The sequence below is a fragment of the Myotis yumanensis genome, unplaced genomic scaffold (genome assembly GCF_028538775.1).
Source record: "Myotis yumanensis isolate MYYU_CA2020_CCGP unplaced genomic scaffold, mMyoYum1.0.hap1 SCAF_2, whole genome shotgun sequence".
NCBI classification, from domain to species: Eukaryota; Metazoa; Chordata; class Mammalia; order Chiroptera; family Vespertilionidae; genus Myotis; species Myotis yumanensis.
This window is the reverse complement of record NW_027223753.1, coordinates 64,740,899-64,766,323: the sequence shown is the minus strand read 5'-3', so window position 1 is coordinate 64,766,323 and position 25,425 is coordinate 64,740,899. Positions and strand designations below refer to the sequence as shown.

The window sequence follows — 25,425 nt, the reverse complement described above, 5'->3', positions numbered from 1 at the left end:
ACTATTTATTAACCATTTTTCCATTCTTGTTTTGATCTTCCAGCATATAGTACAACCTTTTACACAGAGACCAACTTTAATGTAAATGAGTTCTGGTAGCCATGGTGGAGAGGTATAAAAATATATCAACTTGGCTTCCAAATGTTTTTGAAGTTATGTGTATTTTAAATGGGAAATTAGCCACTTTTAGATACATTTTCTTTTTTTTAAAAGGACACTGTTTTTATGTTATAATGTCTATTACCTGCATTGGGACAAAAGAATGATTGGCATTTCAAATAAATATAAATCAAACTAAGGAAGTGATAGCCTGAAGTAACTGAAGAAAATGTAAATGATCATGCCTTGTTGCTTCAATTCTTTTAGACGAAGCACTGTAGAAAGGTTCATCGTCATTGTACTCATCAAAAACTCCCCAGCGGAGATGGGCCCATTCATGGACAAGTAGTCTGTCTGTGGGAAAATATTTCAAATATATGATCATAATTCAAGCGACAAAATTTGCCCTTCAAATATTTTAAGCAATGGGTTTTTAAATAAAAATAATTATATTTAGGTTTTAAATAACTGCCAATATTTATATTTTGGCTTGTAAAAAAGCATATAACATTATATTGAATTATAATATGGTATATAATATATTATCTCTCTATAACGTTAAATCAACAAAACTTTTTTTGTGTATGTATGTATATGCTATGGACAGAATAGACTGGGCTTTAGGTTTTGGTTAATGGGGGTGGGGAACAAAAATCTTACATATTATAATGGTTTTTTGGTTCTACAAAGTTCACTCCTACTAACAACATAAACATATAGGTAAAATTTGTGGTACTAAAATTTCATGAGGGCACAATTAAATGTTTAAAAATGTCTACAAATGTTCCTAAGGCATTTGATAATGAAAAATAAAATCTATAGCTATAGTTTATATATAATGTTGAGGCTATCTAAATGAAGTGATTAATTTATTATATGAAATTAAGTTTTATTAATTATATTTTCAACACTATACTAGGTACTAGGAAATATAAAGATGAGTAGGATGTATTCCTTTACTAGAATAGACTTAGAAGGAGTCAGAATAAAAAAAAATGTTTTCTAATAATTTCAGAATAAATGGAAGAATTAAGGTACACCCATAGCTTGAAATGCAGAAAGAAAAAATAAGTAGACTTTTTGCTTTATCAATATTAGGAAAAACTTCAAAGGAAATAGAAATGGAGAAGGAAAAGATGGAAATATAGTTTGTTCTGCTACCATGTGTTTCTCTAACTCAAATGAACTCATAAGATCCGAAAATTAGAGGAAAATGTCAGTATTATGCAAAAGTCATTTTTCTTCTTTAAGTCCTTGCTACTCAAAATGTTTTCCTTGACCCACCAGTATCAGCTTCATGGGGAAGCTAACAAGAAATGTAGAATCTTGGTTCTACTCTAGATCTACTGAATCAGAAACTGGTCCCTAAGTTATTCCTCTTAATTTTTAAAATTTAAAAGCACTGGTGTAAGATTTTCTAAGCAACTGGAGTCAGATTAGTGATTTTGGAATTATATATAACCTTCAGTATAGGAGGGGAAAATACCCCTCATATCACTTAAATTCCTCAGATCATAAAAATTTGGTGAATTTTAAGAAAACATAAAATTGCCTGCACTTTGGCTTCCTTTTTACAGTGGTCTACTCTTACACTTGCTTTCTTCACAGCTCATGGCAGGTTGCCCTGCCTCCCAAGCCCACCTTAATTTGCTAAGAAAGTAGAATTCGGATCTCACCACACACACACACACACACACACACACACACACACACACACACGTAACTATATGAGGAGATGTTATGCTACTTAGCTTGACTATAGTAATAATTTCACCATTCATTATGTATATGTATAGCAAATAAACATGTTGTATACCTTAAATGTATATAATTTTTTATTACAGGAAAAGCATCATCCCTAACAGAATTTCATTCACATCTATATCATTTTCTCAATTCCTACTAGCCCTGTTCTCGTTTCTAATAGCATTTCACTGTATGTGTGTGCTTGCATCTGTACTTTTAATATCTACTATGATGGCAGCTTCCAGCCAAACTGAGCTATGGCCAAGATTGTTTAAATGTTCTTTCCAGGTACTTATTGCTATTGTTGTTACTATATTTATTACAAATTGCATATATTTTGAGGACTCTCTTCTTCATCTTGTTGTTCAAGAGTCATGTTGTTTTTAGAACATTGTTTTTCAGCATGTGAGTTTTTCACAAACACATGTATCACATTATAAGAAAAGCTCCTGTTCAAGAGCAAGGGGGAAAGTTACCCGTTATGGAATAGGGCTGAGGTGGGGGTATGACAAAAGAGCAAGAGCTCAAGTGGGGATGTTAGCTTTAAAATTGGAGAAAATCCTTCTTGTCTAATATAGGTGCAGGTAGACATGAATTTGGAAGTAGAGAAAAAGGTAGGGGTTCTATTTCTCAATCAAGGCATCTGTTGATTGATGGGATTGAAAAAAAAGTGGCTACAGATCTTGAGAAAAATGGTACAAGTTTTAGAACAGCTGCTTAGGAATGAGAAAGGGAGTTGAGAAGATGCAAGTACAACGTTGTTGAGTAGCTGTGAGGGCTTCACTAAGTTTGAAAAATGTATTTTTGTAATGATACCAATTAGCTTTGTAATTTTCTTTCACAATCTTGAAAACATTAACAGGAGCAAAAGTAAACTAGCTGGAAATTTAGTAGAGAGGATTTGGCAAGTTGAATGAAAGATAAGGATAAGAGTGGTGAGGGAATTGAGCTATTTACACTTTGCTGGACCTGCCATGTAAAGAAAATATTATAGTTAGAAGGAAGCAAAGGTTAGAGGTGCCAAGAGGAAGAAATGTGATTGGACTAAAGTATGGGGAGAGTTAAAATTCAGATGGCATGAGATGATGGAGCTTTCAAGACTGGTTGGGAAACAGGTAATGAGAACCAGGTTTGAGTGTTTGACAAAAACAAGGGACTTAATGAATGCTCATTGAAGGGACAGTGGAAGAGAGGTGACCTTGGGCTATGTGGGTTCAGGAATGTTTTCCTGTGTAGTGACATGTGAAATGATGCGCTTTAAGTTCATCTGAACTAATGACCTTAACTTTTAGACTGAACTAGATGAAATTACCATTTTTATAGGTAAAAATGATCACTAACAGACAGGTACATCTAGTTCAACCAAATAAGTTGAATAATAGTATCAGCAATTACAGCCCCTGAGTGTTTTCTTTTGGCCAGGAACTGTAATCTTGTCTCTTTTCAGCTTTTCACACATCTGCCTTCCATTAAGGTGGCATGTGATTAATATCCAGCTGTGGAGAACTGGAATATTAAGATTTGAAAAGTATGCTTAAGAAAAATATTTATTATTATTGCTGTGTTCAAATTTCTGTAGACACTCTACTGAAAACAGGTTCATGGATTACCTAATTTAATATTCACAACAATTCTATACAGTAATAGTTCCTCTATTCACCATTTTACAGGAAATAAGCACAGAGAGTCTAGCTCACTTGTCCAAGGTCACATAGAGCTGATAAATAGGGGAGCCAGGATTTGAACCTATAGATTCTGGCTCTAGGGTTTGTACATTTAACTTGGGTACACATCTGCTTATTGGAATCATTGCAAAATATATGTTAACCTAATTCTTACCTGTTGGTCCATATTCATTTTGTTTTTTTCCAAGTACAACGTCAGGGGTAAAATGAATGTATTCTCCTTTTGCTTCACAGGGTTTGAATTGCTTGGTGTATGGTTCATCTCTATCTGGCAGGGTAGGTGGTGCAACTAAAACATCAGCCTGAGAATGTTTAAAAAGATTTTTAAAACATCAGAAATAGAAATGATAACATTTAGTCAGAAAAAACTCTAAAACAATCAATTTGCAGTTCAATGGAGGAGCACCAGAAGATATAATATTTTAAGAGACTTTTTTAATTCTTACATGTGTGTAGCTTTCATGTTTTGGTCTCTTGTATTGAGGCTTTTCCTTCCAAGTATCAGGAATTAATATTGATACATTTTTGAAAAAAAATCTCCTTTCTGTGGCTTCAAATAGGTAAGTAGAAGCTGCAGTCACCATGTCCTGTTATAAAAAATATATGGCAGTGAACTGAATGAGCAGAGGTTCATTACAGGCATTTCTAAGATCAAGAGTGGATAGAAAAAGCCACTGACCAGTGAGCAGAGTCTCTGCCTTAGAATTCCAACCCTGCCACCTTTCAGTCCAAAATTATAGCTTAATCCTTCACATGTAAAGGTTTTGGGTTTAATTCTGCATCGAAAGGCAAATGCTTCTATTTAGTGTTAAGAGAAATTGCATACTATGATAGACATTAGAGTCATCTATTTGTTTCCAATGCTGGCATTAGCACTTTCTGGGTGATAGATTTTGGCCCCCTTAAATAATGCTCTGAACCTTAGTTTCCTTATCTCTTATAAGGACCGCGCGCTAAGCGATTGCGCCACTGGAGCTCCAATTTCCTTATCTCTTAAATAGACTATTACTACCTATCTTTAAGGTTGGCATAAGCATGAAACATGTGCTCTACACATAGTCATAAAACTGTTGATATCATTATTGCTTATAAATCTAGTAGAAAATAGCCTTATTTGATGAAAGTTTAGAACAGTGTGTAGACATGAGTCATAGGAGAGGTTTTTTATTACACATCCATTCCCCTAATAGAAGCAGCTTGGTTGAGTTAGAGCCTGGGGGGTGGGGTGACGGAAAAATTTATAGGTAGAGCTTGTTGATCATAGACATAACTTGTTCCTCTGTTATCAAGGTGAAAATAATATCATCCCATATTGCTCAGTATCCTGAACCCCAAAATGCAGTGATTAATAAGAGAAATAGTCCCACCCTAGCGCTTACTATGTAGTGAGGGAAATAGATGAATAAAAGGGATTTATGGTATTTTAACATGATCAAACCCACTGAATAATTAAGCAATCCTAGGTGCTAGATGATGATGTCAACCTCGTCATCTTGCTGGCAACATCCCAGTCTATACTGATATTTTTTTCAAGGAAGGATCTTGTCCTCTGTGATACTCCTGACCTAGCATAAGCCCAGGATAGCACTGTCCTTCTTCAGGAATTCCAGGGCTCTATTTTATTTCCTGTTGAAGACAGGCCAGAGTGCTGATTCACATGTACTGAAAAGAACAGCAAATTGATTGGGTTCAGAGCCATGAGTTCAGAGAACTGAAGGCCCAGAAGACTAGCTGGGAGTCAGGAAAAGAGCTTTGAAGAGCTCCTGTGGTAGGTTGGAAGTTACCTCATCACTAGCCTAAAGCAGATGAAAGAATTCTCTACCTGTTCCCTAAGGATACACCTCCCACCCCCTTCCTTGTGTTTTGGGATATTTAGGTCTCAATGGATTGTTATCTTCTGCTTGAAGTGATGGCTCTCTCTTGTGCCTATGAGATAAAAATGTAAATGGTGGTTTAACTCACCAGGAAGAAAAGGACGAGGACTGAAATAAAACCAGAGTGAAAGAGGAAATGTTACAACTGATACCACAGAAGTACAATGGATTATATGAGACAATTAAATGCCAACAAATTGGACAACCTAGAAGAAATGGAAACAATTCCTAGAAATATACAACATACAAAGACTGAATCATGAAGAAATAGAAAATCTGAACAGACCAATTACTAGTAAGGAGATTGAATCAGTAATCACTCCCCTGCCCAAAAGTCCAAGACCAGACAAATTATGTCAAACATTCAAAAAAGAATTGGAGGAAGGAACACTTCCAAACTCATTTTATGAGGCCGGCATAATTTTGATACTGAAACCAGATAAGAATGACACAAGAAAAGAAAGTTATAGGCTAATATACCTGATGAATATGGATGTAAAAATTATCTATGACACTCTAATAAACTATTAGCAAACTGAATTCAACTATACATTAAAATGATCATACACCATGATCAATTGGGATTTATTCCAGGGATCCAAGAATGGTCTGACATTTGCAAATCAAATAACATGATATACCTGATTAACAAAATGAAGAATAAGAATCATATGATCATATCAATAGATGCAGATAAAGCATTTGACAAAATTCAACACCCATTTGTGATAAACTCCCCACAAAGTGGGTATAGAAGGAATGTGCCTCAAAATAATAAAGGCCATGTATGACAAGTCCACAGCTAATATAAGTCTCAATGGTGAAAAAATAAAAGCTTTCCCTCTAAGGTCAGGAACAAGACAAGGATGCCCACTCTTGCCACAGTATTGGAAGTCCTAGCCAGAGCAGTTAGGCCAGAAAAAGAAATAAAAGACATCAAAATCAGAAAGGCAGAATTAAAACTATCACTATTTGGAGATGGTATGAAATTATATATGAGAGCACTAAAGAATACACACATACACACAGAAAAAACTTGTTGGAACTCATAAATGGATTCAGTAAAGTTATAGAATACAAAATCAATATAAAGTATATGTTTCATTTATATACACTAATAAGGAACTATCAGAAAGAGCAATTAAGATAATCTCATTTATAGTTGCATCAGAAAGAATAAAATGCCTAGGAATAATTTTAACCAAGGAGATGAAATTTCTGTACACTTAAAACTAGAAGACATTGATTAAAGAAATCTAAATGGTAGAAATAAATGGAAAGCTATTCCTTCCTCATGGATTAGAAGAATCAATAGTGTTGAAATGTTCATACTAGCCAATACAATATACAGATTCAATTCAATCCCTATGAAAAATGCCATTTTTTTTTCACAGAAATAGAACAACTAATCCTAAAATTTTTGTGAAAACACAAAAGATCCTGAATAGCCAAAGCAATTTGAAAGAACAAAGCTGGAATCATCACACTTCCTGATTTCAAACTATACTACATAGCAGTAGTAATAAAAATGTATGGTATTGGCATAAAAGCAGACACATAGTTCAATGGTAAAGAATCAGAAGTCCAGAAATAAACCCGCACTTATATTATCAATTAATTTATGACCAGGAGCCAAGAATATACACTTGTGCAAGGACCATCTTTTCAATAATTGGTGTCGTGGCCCACCAGGAGTGGCTCAGTTGGTTATGCATTGTCCTGTGCACCAAAAGGTTGTTGGTTTGTTCAATCCCAGGTCAGGGGTCAAGGCATGTACAGAAGGCAACTGATCAATGTTTCTCATATTGATATTACTCTCTCTCCCTAAAAATTTCCTCGGGTAAGGATTGAAAAAGTACTTTTGTTTTAATTTAAAAAAAATGGTGTTGGGAAAACTGGAATACCCATGTGAAAGAATGATACTCAACCACTATCTTACACTATATACAAAAACTAACTCAAAATGCATTAAAGATCTGAAACTATAGAACTCCTAGAAGAAAACATAAGCTCTCTGACATTGGTCTTGGCAATAATTTTTTTTTTTACACCAAATAGCAAAAAAACAAAAACAAACCCAAACAAAGAAACAAAAAACAAACTAATTGAAAAATAGGCAGAGGATCTGAAGAGACTTTTTTCCAAAGAATACATACAAATGGCCACCTGGTACATGAAAAGTTGCTCAATATCACTATCATCAAGGAAATGCAAAGTAGGACCACCAAGAGGCCTTATCTCACCCCTGTAAGAATGACTGTCATAAAAAAGATAAGAAATAATAGGTGTTGGCAAGGATGTGGAAAAAAGAGAATGCTTGTGCACTGTTGGTTGAAATGTAAGTTGGTACAGCCACTATGAAAAGCAGTCTAGAGGTTCCAGAAAAAACTTAAGAATAGAACTAACATTTGATACAGAAATTCCACTACTGGTTATTTATTAGAAGTAAATAAAAACACTAATTTCAAAAGATATATGTACCCCCATATTCATTGCAGCATTATTTACAGTGGCGAAGACATGGAAGCAAACTAAGTGTCCATATATGGATGAATGGATAAAGACAATGTGGTGTATATAAAGAGTGGAATATTATTAAGCCACTAAAAAGAAGGAAATCCTGCCATTTCTAACAACACGGATGGACCTGGAGGGCATTATGCCTAAAATAAATCAGAGAAGGACAAATATGGTACAATCTCACTTATATGTGGAATAAAAAAAGAAAAACAACAACAACAAAAACTGAGCTCATAGGTACAGAGAATAAATTGGTAGTTTTCAGATGCTTTTGGGTGGCAAAGGTGGCTCAGTGGGTGAAGGGGTCAAAAGTTACAAACTTATAGTTATTAATAAGTCATGGTAATAAAATGCATAGCTTGGTGACTATCCTATCTAATAATAGACAAACATGGTAATTAACCATACCTCCGCTACGCTTCCCATAGGCTAATCAGCAGGAAATGCAAATTAACTGCCAACAAAGATGGTGGCTGGCAGCCACGCAGCTGAAGCGAACATGAGGCTTGCTTGCTCCAGTGATGGAGGAAGCCAAGGCTCCCCGCCTGCCGCGGTCCAGCTCTGAGCTCTGGATGCAACAATGTTGCAATTATAGAAGCTAAACAAACCCCAGATACCTGCTTTCAGCCACCATGGCCTCAGAGCTGGAGGTGGCTCTCAGCTCCAGTGACAGCGATAGAAGGTAAATAAATCCCAGAATAAAAAGAAAAAGAAAAAAAAAAGGCTGGGAGCTTCAGTCGCCCGCCAGCCTGAAATCGGCCCTCAGCCCCTCACCCAAACTGGCCAGGCACCCCAGTGGGGGACCCCCACCCTGAAGGGGGTGTGACCAGCTGCTAACAGCCATCAGCCCCTCACCGAGGCTGGCCAGGCACCCAAGCGGGACCCCCACCCTGATCCGGGACACCCTTCAGGGCAAATCAGCCGGCCCCCACCCGTGCACCAGGCCTCTATCCTATATAGTAAAAGGGTAATATGCAAACTGACCCCAACAGCAGAACGACTGGGAATGACTGGTCACTATGACACACACTGACCACCAGGGGGGCAGATGCTCAATGTAGGAGCTGCCCCCTGCCGGTCAGTGTGCTCCCACAGGGGGAGCTCTGCTCAGCCACAAGCCAGGCTGACGGCTGCCAGTACAGTGGTGGTGGTGGGAGCCTCTCCTGCCTCCTCAGCAGCACTAAGGATGTCTGACTGCAGCTTAGGCCTGCTCCCCACTGGCAAGTGGACTTCCCCGAGGGCTGCCAGGCTGCCAGAGGGATGTCTGATTGCCAGCTTAGGCCCAATCCCCTGGGGAGCAGGCCTAAGCCAGCAGGTTGTTATCTCCCGAGGGTTCCCAGACTGCAAGAAGGCACAGGCCGGGCTGAGGGACCTCCCCCCCCCCCCCCCACCGCCTGAGTGCACAAATTTTTGTGCACCAGGTCTCTAGTACAAATATAAAATCATTACATTGTACACATGAAATTAATATAATATGTCAATTATATCTCAAAAAATTTTAAAAGGTATATATGGTGGTCTGAATTATAGTAACAACTGGAAATGTAAGGTTGTTAATATACAGTTGTGTGGACTGTGCATTGTATAACTCCAGAGGATTTTATTTACTTGGAGTCTGCATGGTCCTTTAGACATTCTTGAATAGTGGTTTGTTCTCAGGTCATGGAGGTATTTCAGAGACCCTATATCAGATGACTGTGATCTCCTGGAGCATAGTAGGGTGGCAGATAATTGTTCCTTCAAGTTTTTCAAGCAGAATTCCTATAATATTCATTCTAAATTGTTTCTCAGAATTCCTATAGTATTATATTTGTATTAAAGAAGATTAAGATATCAGTGTTTCCAAAACTACGTACTCTCAAACTAAAAAGACATAAATACAGGAATAAGGAAAGTTGACAATTGACATCTCATGTCATAAATTATGAATTGATTCATGATAAATTTTATCGTGATCAGATATTATTCCAGGAGTAAAGTTATGTTCACATGTTGGTTCACTGGTTACATAAAAAGAGTGATTTTTGTCATCTTACACAAGCCAGAACTCAAACTCCGGTTTGTAAGCCTTCAAAACCTATGTATGTACTGGATCTCTGCTCTGATTGTGCTACTTAGGAAAACCTTGAAAAATCATTTAATTTCCCCAAACCTCAGTTTTCTCTTTTGTAAAATATGGACGATAGTGTTTTACATGCTTTTCTGATATTGTAAATGCAAGGACTTTGTAGAGGACTGAATGAATGTTAGGAAACATTGTGTAATCTAGGAATGTCTGTTAACAATTGAATTTTTAGCTATGTTTTCAGCAGAGGACCATTTTAGCAATTCTTTTTACCCCTACAAATAAGTCTTCCAAATGCTGATTTCTGAGGTTCAGAAGTATTTGAAACTGATCTACTGTCCCTGGACACGAAGAAGCCATCATTCAGAATCAGCTGCATTAACTGCTATTCAAGCCTGTGTTCTTTAGTAATGGATATTCATCTTCCCCTGGAATTCAAAAGGTATCAGTAAGTGACTTTTTACTATGCTACAAGAGTTTATACAGCCTGGGAAGTGTGGCTCAGTGATTGAGCATTGACCTATGAACCAGGAGGTCAAGGTTCGATTCCCAGTCAGGGCACATGCCTGGGTTACAGGCTCAGTCCCCAGCAGGGGGCATGCAGGAGGCAGCTGATCAATGATTCTCTCTCATCATTGATGTTTCTATCTCTCTCTCCCTCTCCCTTCCTCTCTGAAATCAATATATACTTTAAAGAGTTTATACAGAATGAGTGATAAATGGCACCTACAGAATCACCTGCTCACAATTCAGGTCATGCCTATCAGTATTTGCTGGATAACAGTACCCATGCAGAAGGCTAAAACAGTGAGCATAAGGCCACAGGAGGAATTGAATATAAGGAATTAGTAGATGTTGATGTCAGGGACAGGGGAAATCTACATGGCTATAACACCAATCTCTTCATTACAAGGAATGTTACTATTGAAAGAACCTTTAGAAATACAGTTCTTGGTTCAGTTCTGTTGTCTTTCTCTTCACTGTCCACACTACCTAATGAACTCATTGGTTCTCCTGGCTTTAAATCTCACCTACACACTGATGACTCCCCAATTTTTATCTGCACCCAGATTTTCCTCCAGTACTCTGATTCCTATCTCCATCTACGAGGGTATATAATAAGCATCTCAATGCAAAATATACCTAACTAGCTCCTGATATCTCAGCTGCCAGATGATCACTGAAGTCTTCTCTTTCCCATCTTTCCAAGTGTATAGGCCAAAACCCTGAAGTCTTGTTTGACTCCTATCTTTCCTTCCTACCTTCCCCTATTCCACATACATCTAAATCATCAAAATATTTGTCTATGACACCATCATAATATGTTCAGAATCACACCACTTTAAAGATCTCTACCAGAATATCCTTGTTCCTAATCACCATCACTTCTCCCCTACAACAGCTTCCCACCTGATGTCCCTCTATACCTCCATGCTGTGCAGAGCTTATACAGGATTAGTGACAAGTGGAATCTTTCTACCAAGTTTCCTCAACACTACAGTCAGTGTGGTTTTAGAACATGTATGAGGGAGCACACCTCTCCTCTGTTCAGAATCCTTCCATGGATTCCTGTCCCACGCAGAGTAAAAGCCTAATTTTTTCCATGGGCCTGGGCCCTGCTACCTCTCCAACTTCAACTCTCTCACCCTTCCTCCTGCTCATTTACAGTTGTTTCCTTGGTCCAAATAAGCATGCTATCACCTCCATGCTGCTGCTCCCTCTATTCCGTACCCAAGATTTTCAATGGGCTTCCTCCCCCACTCATCTCAGGTCTCTGCTTGGAGGTCACATCAACATTGAGGCTTTCCCTGTCTTCCCTACATTCTCCCCCAACAGTGCCTACCCCGCTTTGCTGGTTTATTTTTATGCCATAGCAACTCACCACCAACTGTTCTGCTATACATTTACATGTTTAATTATCTGTATCTGAAAAGAATGTACACTGCATAAGGGAAGCGGCTCTTTCATTTACTGTTGTCTTGCTATAAGCATTCAATAATTGTTTAAAGAACAGACAAGTCCAAGCCCTGGCTGGGTAGCTTAATTCGTTAGAACATTGTCAACATACACCAATGTTGCTGATTCAATCCCTGGTCAGGGCACATACAAGAATCAACCAATGAATGAATAAATAAGTGGAACAACAAATATGTGAATATTTCTCTCTCCCTCCCCTTCCTCTCTCTCTCTCAAACCAATACATTAAAAAAACAAAAACAAAGAACAGACAAGTCCAACTGCTCATCTACACATGAAGAAACAGGATCGGGGAGGTCCTGTGCCTTGTATTTGGTCTTACGTTGAGATAGTGGAGAACCCCGTGTACAGCCTCCAATTCCCACTGCCCCCACTGCACATGCTGTTTTTAAACTTTCTGGAGCATTCAGAAGTTTCTGTAATGTTTATTAACTACTAACTTTTTTTCCTTTTCTAGAATTCAAACAGAAGAAGATCCCATTTCTTTCTTACCTTTATTTTTTCAATTAGTGCTTCATTTTCTGGCACACCAGGGTTTATAGCAATGATGATGCCTTCATAGCCATTGTTATTCAGCCGAACAAAGGAAGTATCAGACCCCTGCAGCAGGTATAGGACTAAGAGACAGACAAAACTTCTGAATAACACCATTGCTCCTCTCCAGTTGATCCTGGCTGAAGGGGCTTTGCTAGTCCCTTCTCTCTCTGTATATATACTCCTAATCCTTATAGGTGGGGCTGATTATGGGTTGTAGACTGCACAAAGATCATGTTACATATGAGACAAATATTTGAACTTACGTAATCATTTTATTGTATGTTACTGTAAAAGTGATAAGAAAAATAGAAGTAATCCGATCATTTTATAAAATACATTCTTAATTTTTTACTTGGGAAGTTTTTTCTATATTTTCTAATTTTGCTTAATTTCCTAAATATGAACATATACTTTGTATTTTCTGCAGAGTACAATGTGAAAATTAATAAAATTTCATAATGAAATGAATAGAAGAAATAATGCTAATGTTTTTTTTCAGTTTTACAAAGCAACTTAATTATTTTAATTATTTACCAAAAGTATAAATAATGGAAGAAAATGTAATATTATTAAATGTAAATAACACCAAATTAGGTAAGATGTCTTTGAAATATAAATTAAAAAAATTTTAAGTACTTTGATAAATTAAGGAAGATTTGATAAAGTTAGAGTAAAATTTTAACAACTCCTGCCCAGAAAATAATGAATAGAATTAGCTTTTATATAAGCATGTCAAAAAAGTCTGATAGAATGTGGACTATAACTAAACAACAACAACAAAAAAGAGTCTGGTAGTGTACTGGTTTCTTTGAAAGCAGAATGAATAATATTAGTAGATAATATTTATTTGGTGCCAACCAGGGCAGAGATTCTTTCACTTAATCCTCACCACAACTCTGTAAGGATAAGCCTGAATATGATCTGCATTAAGCATGGGGAACACAGAGTTTCAGGAACTTGCCAAGATCGAGTAGCTCATAAATGGCAGAGTCAGGCTCTGTACCCAGCATTCCTACCCTAGTGTCCATGGATTTAATTACTTCACAATAAGGCAATGTTGTTTTATATGACAAATAATATAATACGACTTTCTAAAAAAGGAGGAAGGGAGTCACTTTAGGAGTTGTGACGATAAATTAAGAATGTCTAGTCCTAAAGCAAAATTATCCAGAACTCATTAGAAACTCAAAAGAGAACTAACCAAAAAAAAAAAAAAATCATAGAAAGACAATATCTTTAAACTAAAAATTCAAATAGGAGGATACTTTCTTTATGTCTCAGATAGATGTTTTATTGCTGTGATAAGGAAGGGTGGAGTTCACAGCTGAATGAGTAACACTTTTTCAAGAGCCACAAAAAAATGAGATTTGTCCTTTCCCATGTTAAATTTATCAACGGGAGAAGTATCTTGTATTCCTCACAGCGATAATGAATATGGCAAGTCAAGAAAATGGGATATTAATGTTATGGTTTTTTTCTTTTTAACATCTCATCTCAGATTCTTCTCTTCTCCAAGAATTTAGCTGAATAACTGAATTCTTCAGGGAGGGTCAGACTTCTGATTAACTATGGCAACACAGAGGTCTCTTATCATGGGACTTTTAAATCGTGGGTCAGTAACATGCTAATAGAGTAATAATAGCCAATTTTTTTTTCTTATGAGAAGAGGATTTGGATTAATATTATTGAGGCAGGAATATGGTCTATGATTTCATGGAAAAAATACTTGGGATATTTTCATTTTAAAAGATGAAAGCTTCTTTTTGAATTGCAAAGCAGTTACTCATCCTTATGTAATTTTCTGGAGGCAACACTGAATTCTATTATGAGTTATTAACTAGTTTTAAAATTTTATCTTTATTGTTAAAGTATTACAGATGTCCCCCTTTTCCCTCCACTCCTGTCCTCTCCCCAGGCCTTCACCCCACTATTATCTGTGTCCATGGATTATACATATATGCATATAAGTTCTTTGGTTGATCTCCCCCCCCGCCCCCCCCCCGCCACTTTCCTCTGAGGATCCTTAGTCTGTTGCATGCTTTCATGTCTCTGGATCTATTTTGTTTGTCAATTTATTTTGTTCATTCGATTCCACATATAAGTGAGATCACGTGATACTTGTCTTTCTCTGACTGACTTATTTCACCATTAACACAGAACCTGGGGTATAAATAGGTTGGGATTCAATGGGTGAGACTACATTTCCTCCTCCTTCTCATTTGGATCTCTCTGTCCGTGTGTTTAATCTATCCTTAGCTTCCTTGTGCTAAGCCTCCTGTCATGCCTTGTAGAGGTAGATCTGGAAACCAGTTTCTCTTTCCTTGCTACTAGTGACTTGTATCCATCATTTGTCCACTCTCTTTTCTGTATCTCCCTCTCTATTGCCTTCTTACTCGAATCCCTTTTCATTTTAAAAAAGAGAATCTAGTAACTTAGATATAGTGTTTCATGCAGTGACCAGTTTGGAGTATTTCATCTTACTTGACCTCTTTGTAATTGAAAGGGCGAGGGCTAGGCCCTTCATCTTGCCCCAGGGTAAGGGCTACGTCCTCCATCTTACCTTGGCCACGTGCTTGGCAAGGAGCTTCTTCCTGGAAGTCTAAGCCTCTGCTAGCCACACCCAGGAACAAGACACCGACTTGCGCCTGGCCAATCGGCAGAGCACAGTCCTTTCTCCTCCCCTTACTCCAACCCCCCCTATAAAACCCGTCTCTATGCGAGGTTCTGTCTCTTGGCCACTTGGCTTGCCATTGTGTCGGTGAGTCTGGTGGACGGGGAGCTCAAGCTAGCTTGAAATACAGACTCTTCTGCTTTTGCATCGGACTGGCTGGCCCCCTAATGTGGTTTGTTGGGGATCTTGAAATCTGGGCATAACAGTAATATTTGATGTTGATCATTCCCTCTTCTTTGAAACTGCCTTCTTTCTTGGTTTACAAGACAGACTCCTGATAATCTTTGTAAGTCTCTGGCTATTCCTTCTCAGTCTAGTTCACAATGCCTCTTCCTTTATCCCCCATTTGAGTGTAGACTCTTCCCAAGAGTTCATTTTTGGCTCCCTTCTCTTCTTTCTCTCTATGTTCCATATGGGGATCTCACTCTTACGCATGGTTTTCCTTATCCTCTGTACACTGATGATGACCAAGTACACATCCAGCCCAGACTCCTCACCAACCACCCTAGGTGAAAGAAGAAATGGAATAAGATTTTCCAAGTGTTGAAAGAAAAAAGTTAAACTTAATATTTCAGGTTAGCCTCAGGCCATCTAATACACACTCTGGAAACACTCTTGAAGGAAATCCTCCAGCAAGAAGCAAAATAAATAAAAAATAATAAGGTATGAGAAATAAATAATTTAGTAAAATTTATTATCTAAATAAGCAATAAATAAAACAACAAACATTTATTAATTCACAATTTAAACTAGAAAATGCCAACATGAGGGCGGTTGGTGTTAGAATCCAGTTAGAGACAAAGGCTTGCTAAGGCATTTCTATTGGAAGTGAAAGGGATAAGGGGAATATAGATATGTGTTTGAATTCTATTACTATGAGAAAGAAATAAATAGTACATATAAGAATGGATCTTAATAAGTTGAGATAATTATCAGAAGACAAAAATCATAATGTGTAATTTTTAAACCAGCAGTGTCAAATTTAATCTATTCGATGGAAGTTCGGAAAGGAGGGGAACAGAAGACACACAAAAAAAATATGTGAAATGGAAAAAGATGGCAAATAATTTCTAAAAAAATCATTAAACCTGTGTGAATTGGTTAAACTCTTTTGGTAAGACAGAATCTCAGCTTAGATTTTGAAAAGATGAAATAATATGCTATCCTTAGAGACATATGTAAAATGGTAATGTTATAACAATTCCTGCATTATATATGTGTAAAGAAATGTAAGAAAGATAGGATACTTGTAACAGTAAGTAGTAAAAAAGAAAAAAATCAGTTGACCCTAATTTTATTTTACCTCATTATAACTTTACACAATAACTGATTAACTCAAAAACTGCAATCTCTGTTTTTATAGAACTCCTTATTTCTATTCTGATAGATCCCAATATATTCTACAGCATGAAATTGTACTGCTGTAGCTTTTTTACTATCATCCCCCCACAGGGTAAAGTCCTAAATCTTTTATTCAGGACCTTCCTTGATTTGTAGCTTAGGTACTTCCCCATTGCCTCCCAGTACAGCCACCTGCCCTCTACAATTCCTGCCTTAGGCAAACAGGAGGGTTCACATTTTTCCAAACAGAACATTATGCCTTTGTCTATTGGCAATTTTTGACTAGAATTTCCTTCTTTCTTTTCTACTTGTCCTTCAAGACTTATATAAGGTGTAATCTCTTCCATAGTGCTTTCCCCCTTATTCTCCTATAATTATGTATATGATATCACATCTCATCACATCAAATTAGTTTGTCTGTTTCCTTGACTAAACTGTATGTCACTGGAAGAGCACAGACTATGTGGTCCCAGTCTCCAGCATGATGCCTGTCATACAATAAAATAAAATGACTAAAGGCATCCATGTCAACAAATATTATGTTCCAGGCTCTAGACGATACTAGATTCAGACCAATAGGCAAGAAACAAAAATTTAGAAAATAGATTCTGTGTATAAAGTCTACAATGAATGTGGTTGGTTTTTCCAGTTCCAAAAAAGGGAATCAAATGAAACAAGTTATTTTTTAAAATCTTAATTGCATGAGTATTTTAAGCAGCACTCTGGTTGCATGTGACAGAAAACCAATTCAAATAAGTTATTTGCATACTTATTTATTTATTTATTGGAAAGCTATTGGGCAAAACTCACATTACACTGCAAAGGTGAAGTTGGCCCTAGAGCTGGGAATGCTAAGGATGTGAATATGCTCATTTCTTGGCCTGTTGGCCTCATCATCTCATACCAGCTTCCCTCTTTCAGCAGGAAAAAGATGGACAGAGACCAGTCCTGAGTCTCACAACAGATAGTCTGCTGCCACGGAGACATTAATCATCCTCCCTACTTCGGGTTCAAAAGTCCTGGAGAAGAGCTCTGATGAGCTTGTTCTGAGTCAAGTGGCCATCCCGAGGAGTCATCTGCAGCCAGGAGAACACCCTGATCTGCCTGAGTCAGGTGCCTATCCTGGGTGAATCCACGATAGCAAGGAGGGCAGGGTCAAATAGCAAAGACATGAGAAGTGGGGACAGTCTCAATCCTTGCCACCCAAAGTGAGGTCCTCCAGATCATGTGGAGATTGACAGAAATTAAGAATCTTGGGCCCCTGGACCTACTGAATAGGAATCTGCATTTAGCTCCCCAAGTGATTTATGTACACACTCAAATTTGAGGAGCATGGGACACATTAACCAGGGACAATTGTTCTCTATTTCTTCAGAGGTTGGGAGAATTAGACCTGGTTTTAGGTTGTAGCAGTAAGTAATTCATGGAAATACTTGCAAGATCATCCTACGTGTTTAAAACATAAAATATAATGTTTTTAAAAAGTTTTGGAATTTTCTTTTTGAGCAAGTGTTGCAGAGAAATATCATTCATTATTTTTCTCTGGAATAGTTTGTCACATATGCAAAGGAATAGACATTTCAACTCCCTTTACTGTCCCATCATTTTTTATAACAAGTTCCTCTACTCTTATTTCATAGCCCAAACACTAATTACTGGCTCCTGGAAATTCTCATTTTCTAAACCAGTGACCTGTTTCCTCCTTGTTCCCTACTCCCATTGTGTTTTCCCCAGATGGTCTTTCTTAAACTGTTGGACATTGAGCATGGTAACATCTAAGTCAGGGTCCTATGGTGATATCAATTCACTTTCTGGGGTTGTTATTATTATTATTACATGATCTGCAATTTCATTGACTGTATTATTCTAGTGGTACAGTAATTTTAAGGAATATGGCTTCTCTATGTTGAAGCATTTTTCTTTCATTTTCTGAACACATGGCTGTACTATTTTTAAAGCCGCAACTATCCATTTGAATTGTAATGAAACTAGAGTAGCCAAAGGCCACCTCTATGTGGTCCAAAGATGTACTGGAGGCAGCTGAATTGTTTCTCCTTCAGGAAGAAAATTAGTTAATCTCTGAGGTGTGTGGTGTCCCATGTGGCCTTAGCATGACACATCGGCCCCTGAAGGCACTGCTGAAATGTTGTCCTTATGCTGCAGACCTGTATATTCTCCTTTTCCTCATTTATTGCTTTTTTCTGTCTTCCAAGTACCCATTTTTTGTTGCCATTTTGAATTTCTGACATTATCCTTCTGTGGTTCCCCCCTCTCCCCCAATCATGTTTTGCCTTTTGTATTACTGAGATTGTTTCTTTTTCATATGTGAAAATCTTTGTACTGCTCATAAATAATATGTGCTTATTGTAAAAAATTAGAAGACATTACAACATTTAGAGAAGGAAATTTTAATTACCTATTAATATATATATATATATATATATATATATAATTTCTTGAATCATTAAGACCATACTGTATGTTTATTTATTTTGAAATAATTTTTACTTTTCAATTACAATTTATGTGCAATGTTATATTAGTTTCAGGTGTCCAACCCAGTGATTAAATGTTGATATAACTTACAAAGTGTGCCCCCCAATAAATCTAGTACCCATCTGACACTATACATAGTTATTACAATATTATTGACTATATTCCCTATGCTGTATTTTACATCACCATGGTTATTTTGTAACTATCAATTTTAACTTCTTTAAAAAAAAATCATTTTACTATTTATACTACAGTCATATTCAAATTGGCAAAACTGTACCATGACAGAGAGAACAGAGACCTGTCATGGAAAGTAAAATTAAGTGAAGGCTTTCCTAAAGCTGGAGAAGTTCCACAGAAACACAGGATGGCTGCAGCTCCCTCCGATAACAGCGCCAGGGGGTGTGAGTGGGAGGAATGGAGGGTGCTCCTACAGTAGCTGGCCTACTTGTATTGGCCTGAGACCACTACTGGTTCCTAAGGGGAATTTCCTAATATGCTTGGTAAGCCGATCACTTTTCACCATTTATAATTGGGGTAGGGAGACACTTCTGCAGAATAAATTCTACAAGTTCCTGGGTAGGTTCTCTAAATCTCATCTGTTATCAATGGTTGGTAAATTAGGATTCTGCAAAAGTAATCCCATTCAGCGGTTCTCAACCTGTGGGTCATGACCATTGGAAAACACATATAGCATATCAGATATTTACATTACGATTCATAACAGTAGCAAAATTACAGTTATGAAGTAGCAACGAAAATAATTTTATGGTTGGGGGTCACCACAACATGAGGAACTGTATTAAAGGGTCATGGCATTAGGAAGGTTGAGAACCACTGGGTTAAATGGACATGCAGGGAAATTTTACCACCATTGAAATTAGGCCAAACAATAAATAGCCATATGAACCAAACCTACACACTGAACTAAAACGGTGTCATGTTAGGACTTCTGAAAGAACCAGAGCAGGAAAAATTATTCAAAAAGAAGATCCATTCTTCTCTTCAGCCAGATTGGCAGGCTCCATCACCTCTCCAGCTACCCTCCCTTTCTTCAAGTCCCTCTCAGTTTTTTCCTTAAGAATCTTGTTTTTTCCTCCTGTATTTTCATTAACCTATAGAACTCTTCTCACACTCTCTCATCCAGCTCTGTGATGATTTAAGCAAGGGTATGTTCAATCTTGGGAATGATGACATGTTCAATGGCGTTTACATGACTGTTGTTATCTTAACAGCTTCATCTATTCCGAGTAACAAAGGAAGTCTGCAGGGAGGCGAATTCCAGCATAATTCCTCTTTAATTTAGCCAGTTGTTCCCCATCTCTGGCTAAACCAGACAGTTCATAACTGTCAGTTCCTTCATGATAATGTTCAAATACTGGCAAAGTAACACCTGGTACACTATCTTTCTTTGCTTGAATCTTCACTTGGGCTTTATTTACATTTTGGATAACTGTGGTGCTGAAGTTCCCTGCTGTGAATGTGGCCTCAGGAAATAATAAGGCAGCTTCTCTCATCACTTCACCCATCAACATTTTAGTCTCTGATCTTCTTTAGGATCTGCCAAAATCAAAGAGTGAAGGCATCAGATTTTTTCTTCAGGAGGTTTCGACCTGCCTGTGCTCCTTTTAATCGAGCCTTCATGATGGTCTGTGCCATTTGACAGGGAAAGATTTCAATTCAGTCTTTGCCCGACATCCTTACAATGACTATTCGGCTCCAGTACCCGGCCTGGCAGTCGTGGTTGCCACAGACCCAGCCACAGCATCTTCCTCTACAAGAATCAGCTGGTTGTGTCACTTGACCTCGTGTTGCTAGGAGGCCACCGGGATTCGCATTCTTCCTCAATTTTTACTTCTTAATCTCTTCACCTTTTTAACCCATCCCGCCAAGCCCCCTCCCATCTGACAACCATCAAAATGTTCTCTGTATCTATGTGGTCCACTTGTTCATTTATTATATTTTTTTAGGTTCCACATATAAGTGAAATCAAATGTTATTTGTCTTTCTCTGTCTGGTTTATTTCACTCAGCATAGTACCTCTAAGTTCGTCGATGTTGCAGATAAGATTTCATTTTTTTAATGGCTTCTGTGTCTTAGTTATTCTATATAATAAAAGCCTAATATGAAAATTGTCCCCTTGACCAGGAGTTTGACTAGGGGGCAGGTCCGGCTGGCCAATTGCAGTAAGGGAGGCCCCGGCTGGCAGTGGCAGCCGTTAGGGACCTTACCCATGCACAAATTTCATGCACTGGGCCTCTAGTTATAAATAATGTTGCAATGAACATATCAATGAATATGTCTTTTTTATTTACTCTTTTGGGTTTCTTTGGATAAATACCCAGAAATGGAATTGCTGGGTCCTTTTTTATCTCTTGTTATATAGCCTTTGTCTAAAAGTCTATTTTGTATGATATAAGTATTGCTACCCTAGGATTTTCTTTTTATTTCCATTTTCATGAAAAATTCTTTTTCATTACTTTCAGTCTTTGTTTGTCTTTTGATCTGAAGTGAGTCTCCGATCGATAGCATATGTGAGGGTCTTATGTTATTGTCCATTCAAGCCCCCATGTCTTTTGATTGGAGCATTTAATTCATTTGCATTTAAAGTAATCATTGATAGATATGTATCTATTGCCATTTTATTATTCATTTTTTTAATCTCTTCTTCTTCTTCTTCTTCTTCTTCTTCTTCTTCTTCTTCTTCAAGAACACACTTTAACATTTCTTGTAATACTGGTTTGGTGGTGATGGACTCCTTTAGCTTTTTCTTGTCTGGAAGCTCTTTATCTGTCCTTCCATTCTAAATGATAGTTTTTCTGAGTAAAGTAATCTTGGTTGTAGGTTCTTGCATTTCGTCACTTTGAATATTTTGTGCCAGTCCCTTCTGAGCTGAAATGCGAGTACAAAGTGAACCTGCTTCATTTGTGGCTGAGTAAGTAGTTTCTGGTCAGCCTAGAGAAGCTGTGATTCCAGTTTGATCAAGAACTTTGTTTGAATGCAGAAAGAAGGCAGTGACATTCTGAGAAACACAAATGCCCCAGAAATTGTATCGTATCCTTTATTACTTATGCTATTTCCCTTTGTATCCAACTAGTTACGTTGAAGATGATGACCGAGAAGAAAAGAGAAAACAAGGACAACCCATAGTATATTTTTCTTTCAGCCCTTCCTTCCTTATCAGGGAGCCTAAGGTAAGTAGCATATAGCAATACATGAAATAAAAACACTTGAGTCAGTTTTGTGCAGTGTTTTTACTGCTTTAGCAAGAATGACATACACATGCAAGAATGAGCTATAAAAATAAATAAATTGTGTATTCCATATACAAGTTCAATGTCTTATACTCACATTTAGAACTGGCATTGCACAATATAAAGATGAATGGTAAAAGTCATATGAATACTTTAAAATAGCAATTTTTCTTTATTTAGAACAACTTTAAAGAACAAATAGAAAACACCATGACAAGCTGAGAAAAACTATAGAAGAAAGGAACAAGTCTTTATATTTTAGTAGCTTTGATCACAGCATTTTCAATGCTGTTGAACAAGGTTGTCCTGCATTTTCATTTTGCATTGGTCCCCCAAATTAATGAGTTGGCCCCATGCTCTTTCTATGGGGTGAGTAGTCCATAGGGCCAAGGGTTGTGCCCACCTAGTGAGTGACCTCTCACCCCTTTGAGAACACACAGCAAATACCTGACATCTGATATTCCCTGATAAGTCATGATCCTTTCATGACCTGCATAGACTAGAACTGACTTGGATGCCAGGGTCAGTCCTGCCTAGAGCTGATTGCTCAATGGTACATAAATGCCCAGACAGGAGGGAGGATAAAGGGCAACTGTTGATGTAGTGTGTGGGCTGATGGGGCCACACCCGTGTGGGTGAGGTACCTGAGGGTGAGTGAGGGTAAGGAGTGGAGTTGGGGAGGATAGGAAGAAGATAGTGCTCCATGGCTCATCTGTCCCTGAGCCACCATGTTCCAACAGGATATGGGAGGGGTCCAAGAGTTTCAAATTGGAACCTGGCCTTCCAAGTCATTATGAGGGTATATTTGTCAAAATAGGAGATTACACATTTTAACAGCTCGTTAACCTGATTTATAATATTTGCAAACTTAGACCTATGGTATGTGGATCTCTATTTGTACTTTGCCCCACAGGCTCCTTATTCTCATGGAAGGGCCTGGATGTGTTTTCAGGCTGCCCAAACCCCTTTCAGGGTGAGGGTCTGGTCCAGAGAAGGGAGGCTTGACTGGGGTGCCTGGCCAGCCTGGGTGAGGGGCTGATGGCTGTTTTCAGGCTGTCCAAACCCCCTTCAGGGTGGGGGTCCCCACTGGGGTGCCTGGCCAGCATGGGTGAAGGGCTGAGGGCCGTTTTCAGGCTGACCAAGCCCCCTGGTGACTGAAGCTCCCAGCCTTTCCTTTTTTTGTTTTCTTTATTCGCTCCAGCTCCGTGGCCATGGTGACTGCAAGCAGGTATCTGGGGTTTATTGACCTTCTATAATTGAAACTTTGTTGCTTTTGAGTGGAGCTCAGAGCCCGCGGCAGGCTGGCTTCCTCCATCACTGGAGCAAGCAAGCCTCCTGCTTGCTCCAGCTCCATGGCTGCCGGCCGCCATCTTGGTTGGGTTGATTTGCATATAGTCACTCTGATTGGCTGGTGGGCATGGCTTAAGGCATAGCAAAAGTATGGTCAATTTGCATGTTTGTATATTAGTAGGTAAGATATGCAACAACCCATTTTTCACTTTGCAATAAGCTGGTCTTTAACCCAGAGTACATAAGAATGTTTCCTTTGCTGTTATTTACTTTCTATCTTATCTGCATACTGATATTTACCTCATTTCTCTGAAGTAACATTATATATCCCTGTGCAGTTCCTCATGATATCCCAAGGTACATTCCACTGAGTTTACCCAAATGGAAATTAAAAATCTTAATTAGTGACTTAGAAATTTTATTTTATTTTATTATTTTCAAAATCTTTATTTTTGAAAGTATTACATATGTCCCCTTTCCCCCCCCCATTAACCTCTTTTAGCCTGGCCGCTCCCCTTCCCCCAGGCTTTCACCACCTAATTGTCTATGTCCATAGATTATTATACAAGGTCTTTGGTTGATTACCTCCCACCCACCAACCCTCCCCTGCCTTCTCTCTGACTTAGGAATTTTCAAGGCAAAACTCATGGCAGCCATATTCATGGGGCTGAGTTTGGAGCCTCAGACTCATTTATCCAAATGGGGCAGGTGAATGGCTCTCTAGTCAGGCATGTGCTTCTAGTTTGGTTTCGTAACTTTCAGAAGAAGGTTTTAATCTGACCCTCTGTCCATTTGTTGGCAAACAACCTGGATGTGCCCTCAACAAACAATACTGCATTTTAGGATATCAGTCTCTTCCTAGCCTCAGAACTCTCTGCTCTTCCATTATTATAATAAACTATAGGCCCAGTGCACAAAAATTTGTGCACTCGGCGGGGGGGGTGTCCCTCAGCCCGGCCTGTGCCCTCTCGAAGTCAGAGACCCCTCAGGCAATGTCTACCTGCTGGCTTAGGCCTGCACCCTAGGGGATTGGGCCTAAGCTGGCCGTCAGACATCCTTCTGGCAATCCGGGAGCCCTCCGGGGATGTCCACTTGCCAGCGGGGAGCAGGCCTAAGCTGCAGTCAGACATCCTTAGTGCTGCTGAGGAGGCAGGAGAGGCTCCCACCACCACCGCTGTACTGGCAGCTGTCAGCCTGGCTTGTGGCTGAGCAGAGCTGCCCCTATGGGAGTGCACTGACCACCAGGGGGAAGCTCCTGAAATGAGCATCTGCCCTCTGGTGGTCAGTATGTATTATAGTGACCAGAAATTCCCAGTCATTCTGCTGTTAGGGTCAATTTGCATATTACCCTTTTATTATATAGGACTAGAGGCCCGGTGCACAAAAATTTGTGCACTCGGGGGGCGGAGGGTAGGGGGGGTCCCCCAGCCCGGCCTGTGCCCTCTCGCAGTCTGAGACCCCTTGGGAGATAACGACCTGCTGGCTTAGGCCTGCTCCCGGGTAGCAGAGGGCAGGCCCAATCCCTAGGTGCAGCCCCTGGTCAGGCTCAGAGCAGGGCCAATTGGGGAGTTGGGGCGCCGCCCCGTCATGCATAGAGCAGGGCGAATCGGGAGGTTGTGATGCCACCCTCAGTCATGCTCAGGGTAGGGCCGATTGGGGGGTTGGGGCACTGCCCCCTGTCACGCTCAAGGCAGGGTCGATGGGGAGGTTGCGGCGCCACCCCCTGTCACGCACAGAGCAGGGCCGATCAGGAGGTTGGGGCGCTGCCCCCTGTCACTCACAGAGCAGGGCCGATCAGGGGGTTGGGGCACTGCCCCCTGTCACTCACAGAGCAGGGCTGATCAGGGGGTTGGGGCACTGCCCCCTGTCA

The 25,425-nt window shown here is 38.9% G+C and overlaps 1 protein-coding gene and 1 pseudogene across 1 annotated transcript in view; both read right to left on the bottom strand.

The window, feature by feature from the left end:
- The window catches only part of LOC139003521 (calcium-activated chloride channel regulator 4-like), a 40,068-nt gene extending 27,435 nt beyond the window's left edge, over positions 1-12,633 (bottom strand). Inside the window, exons 1-4 of the mRNA XM_070405508.1 lie at positions 12,459-12,633; positions 3,977-4,117; positions 3,685-3,832; positions 345-453 (exon numbers count right to left, since the gene is read on the bottom strand). Coding sequence (XP_070261609.1) covers positions 345-453; positions 3,685-3,832; positions 3,977-4,117; positions 12,459-12,617 — 557 coding nt within the window. The 5' untranslated portion in view covers positions 12,618-12,633. The remainder of the gene's footprint in view (positions 1-344; positions 454-3,684; positions 3,833-3,976; positions 4,118-12,458) is intronic.
- Positions 12,634-19,987: 7,354 nt separating this feature from the next.
- LOC139001874 (V-type proton ATPase subunit D pseudogene) lies at positions 19,988-20,709 on the bottom strand (annotated as a pseudogene).
- Positions 20,710-25,425: the final 4,716 nt, after the last annotated feature.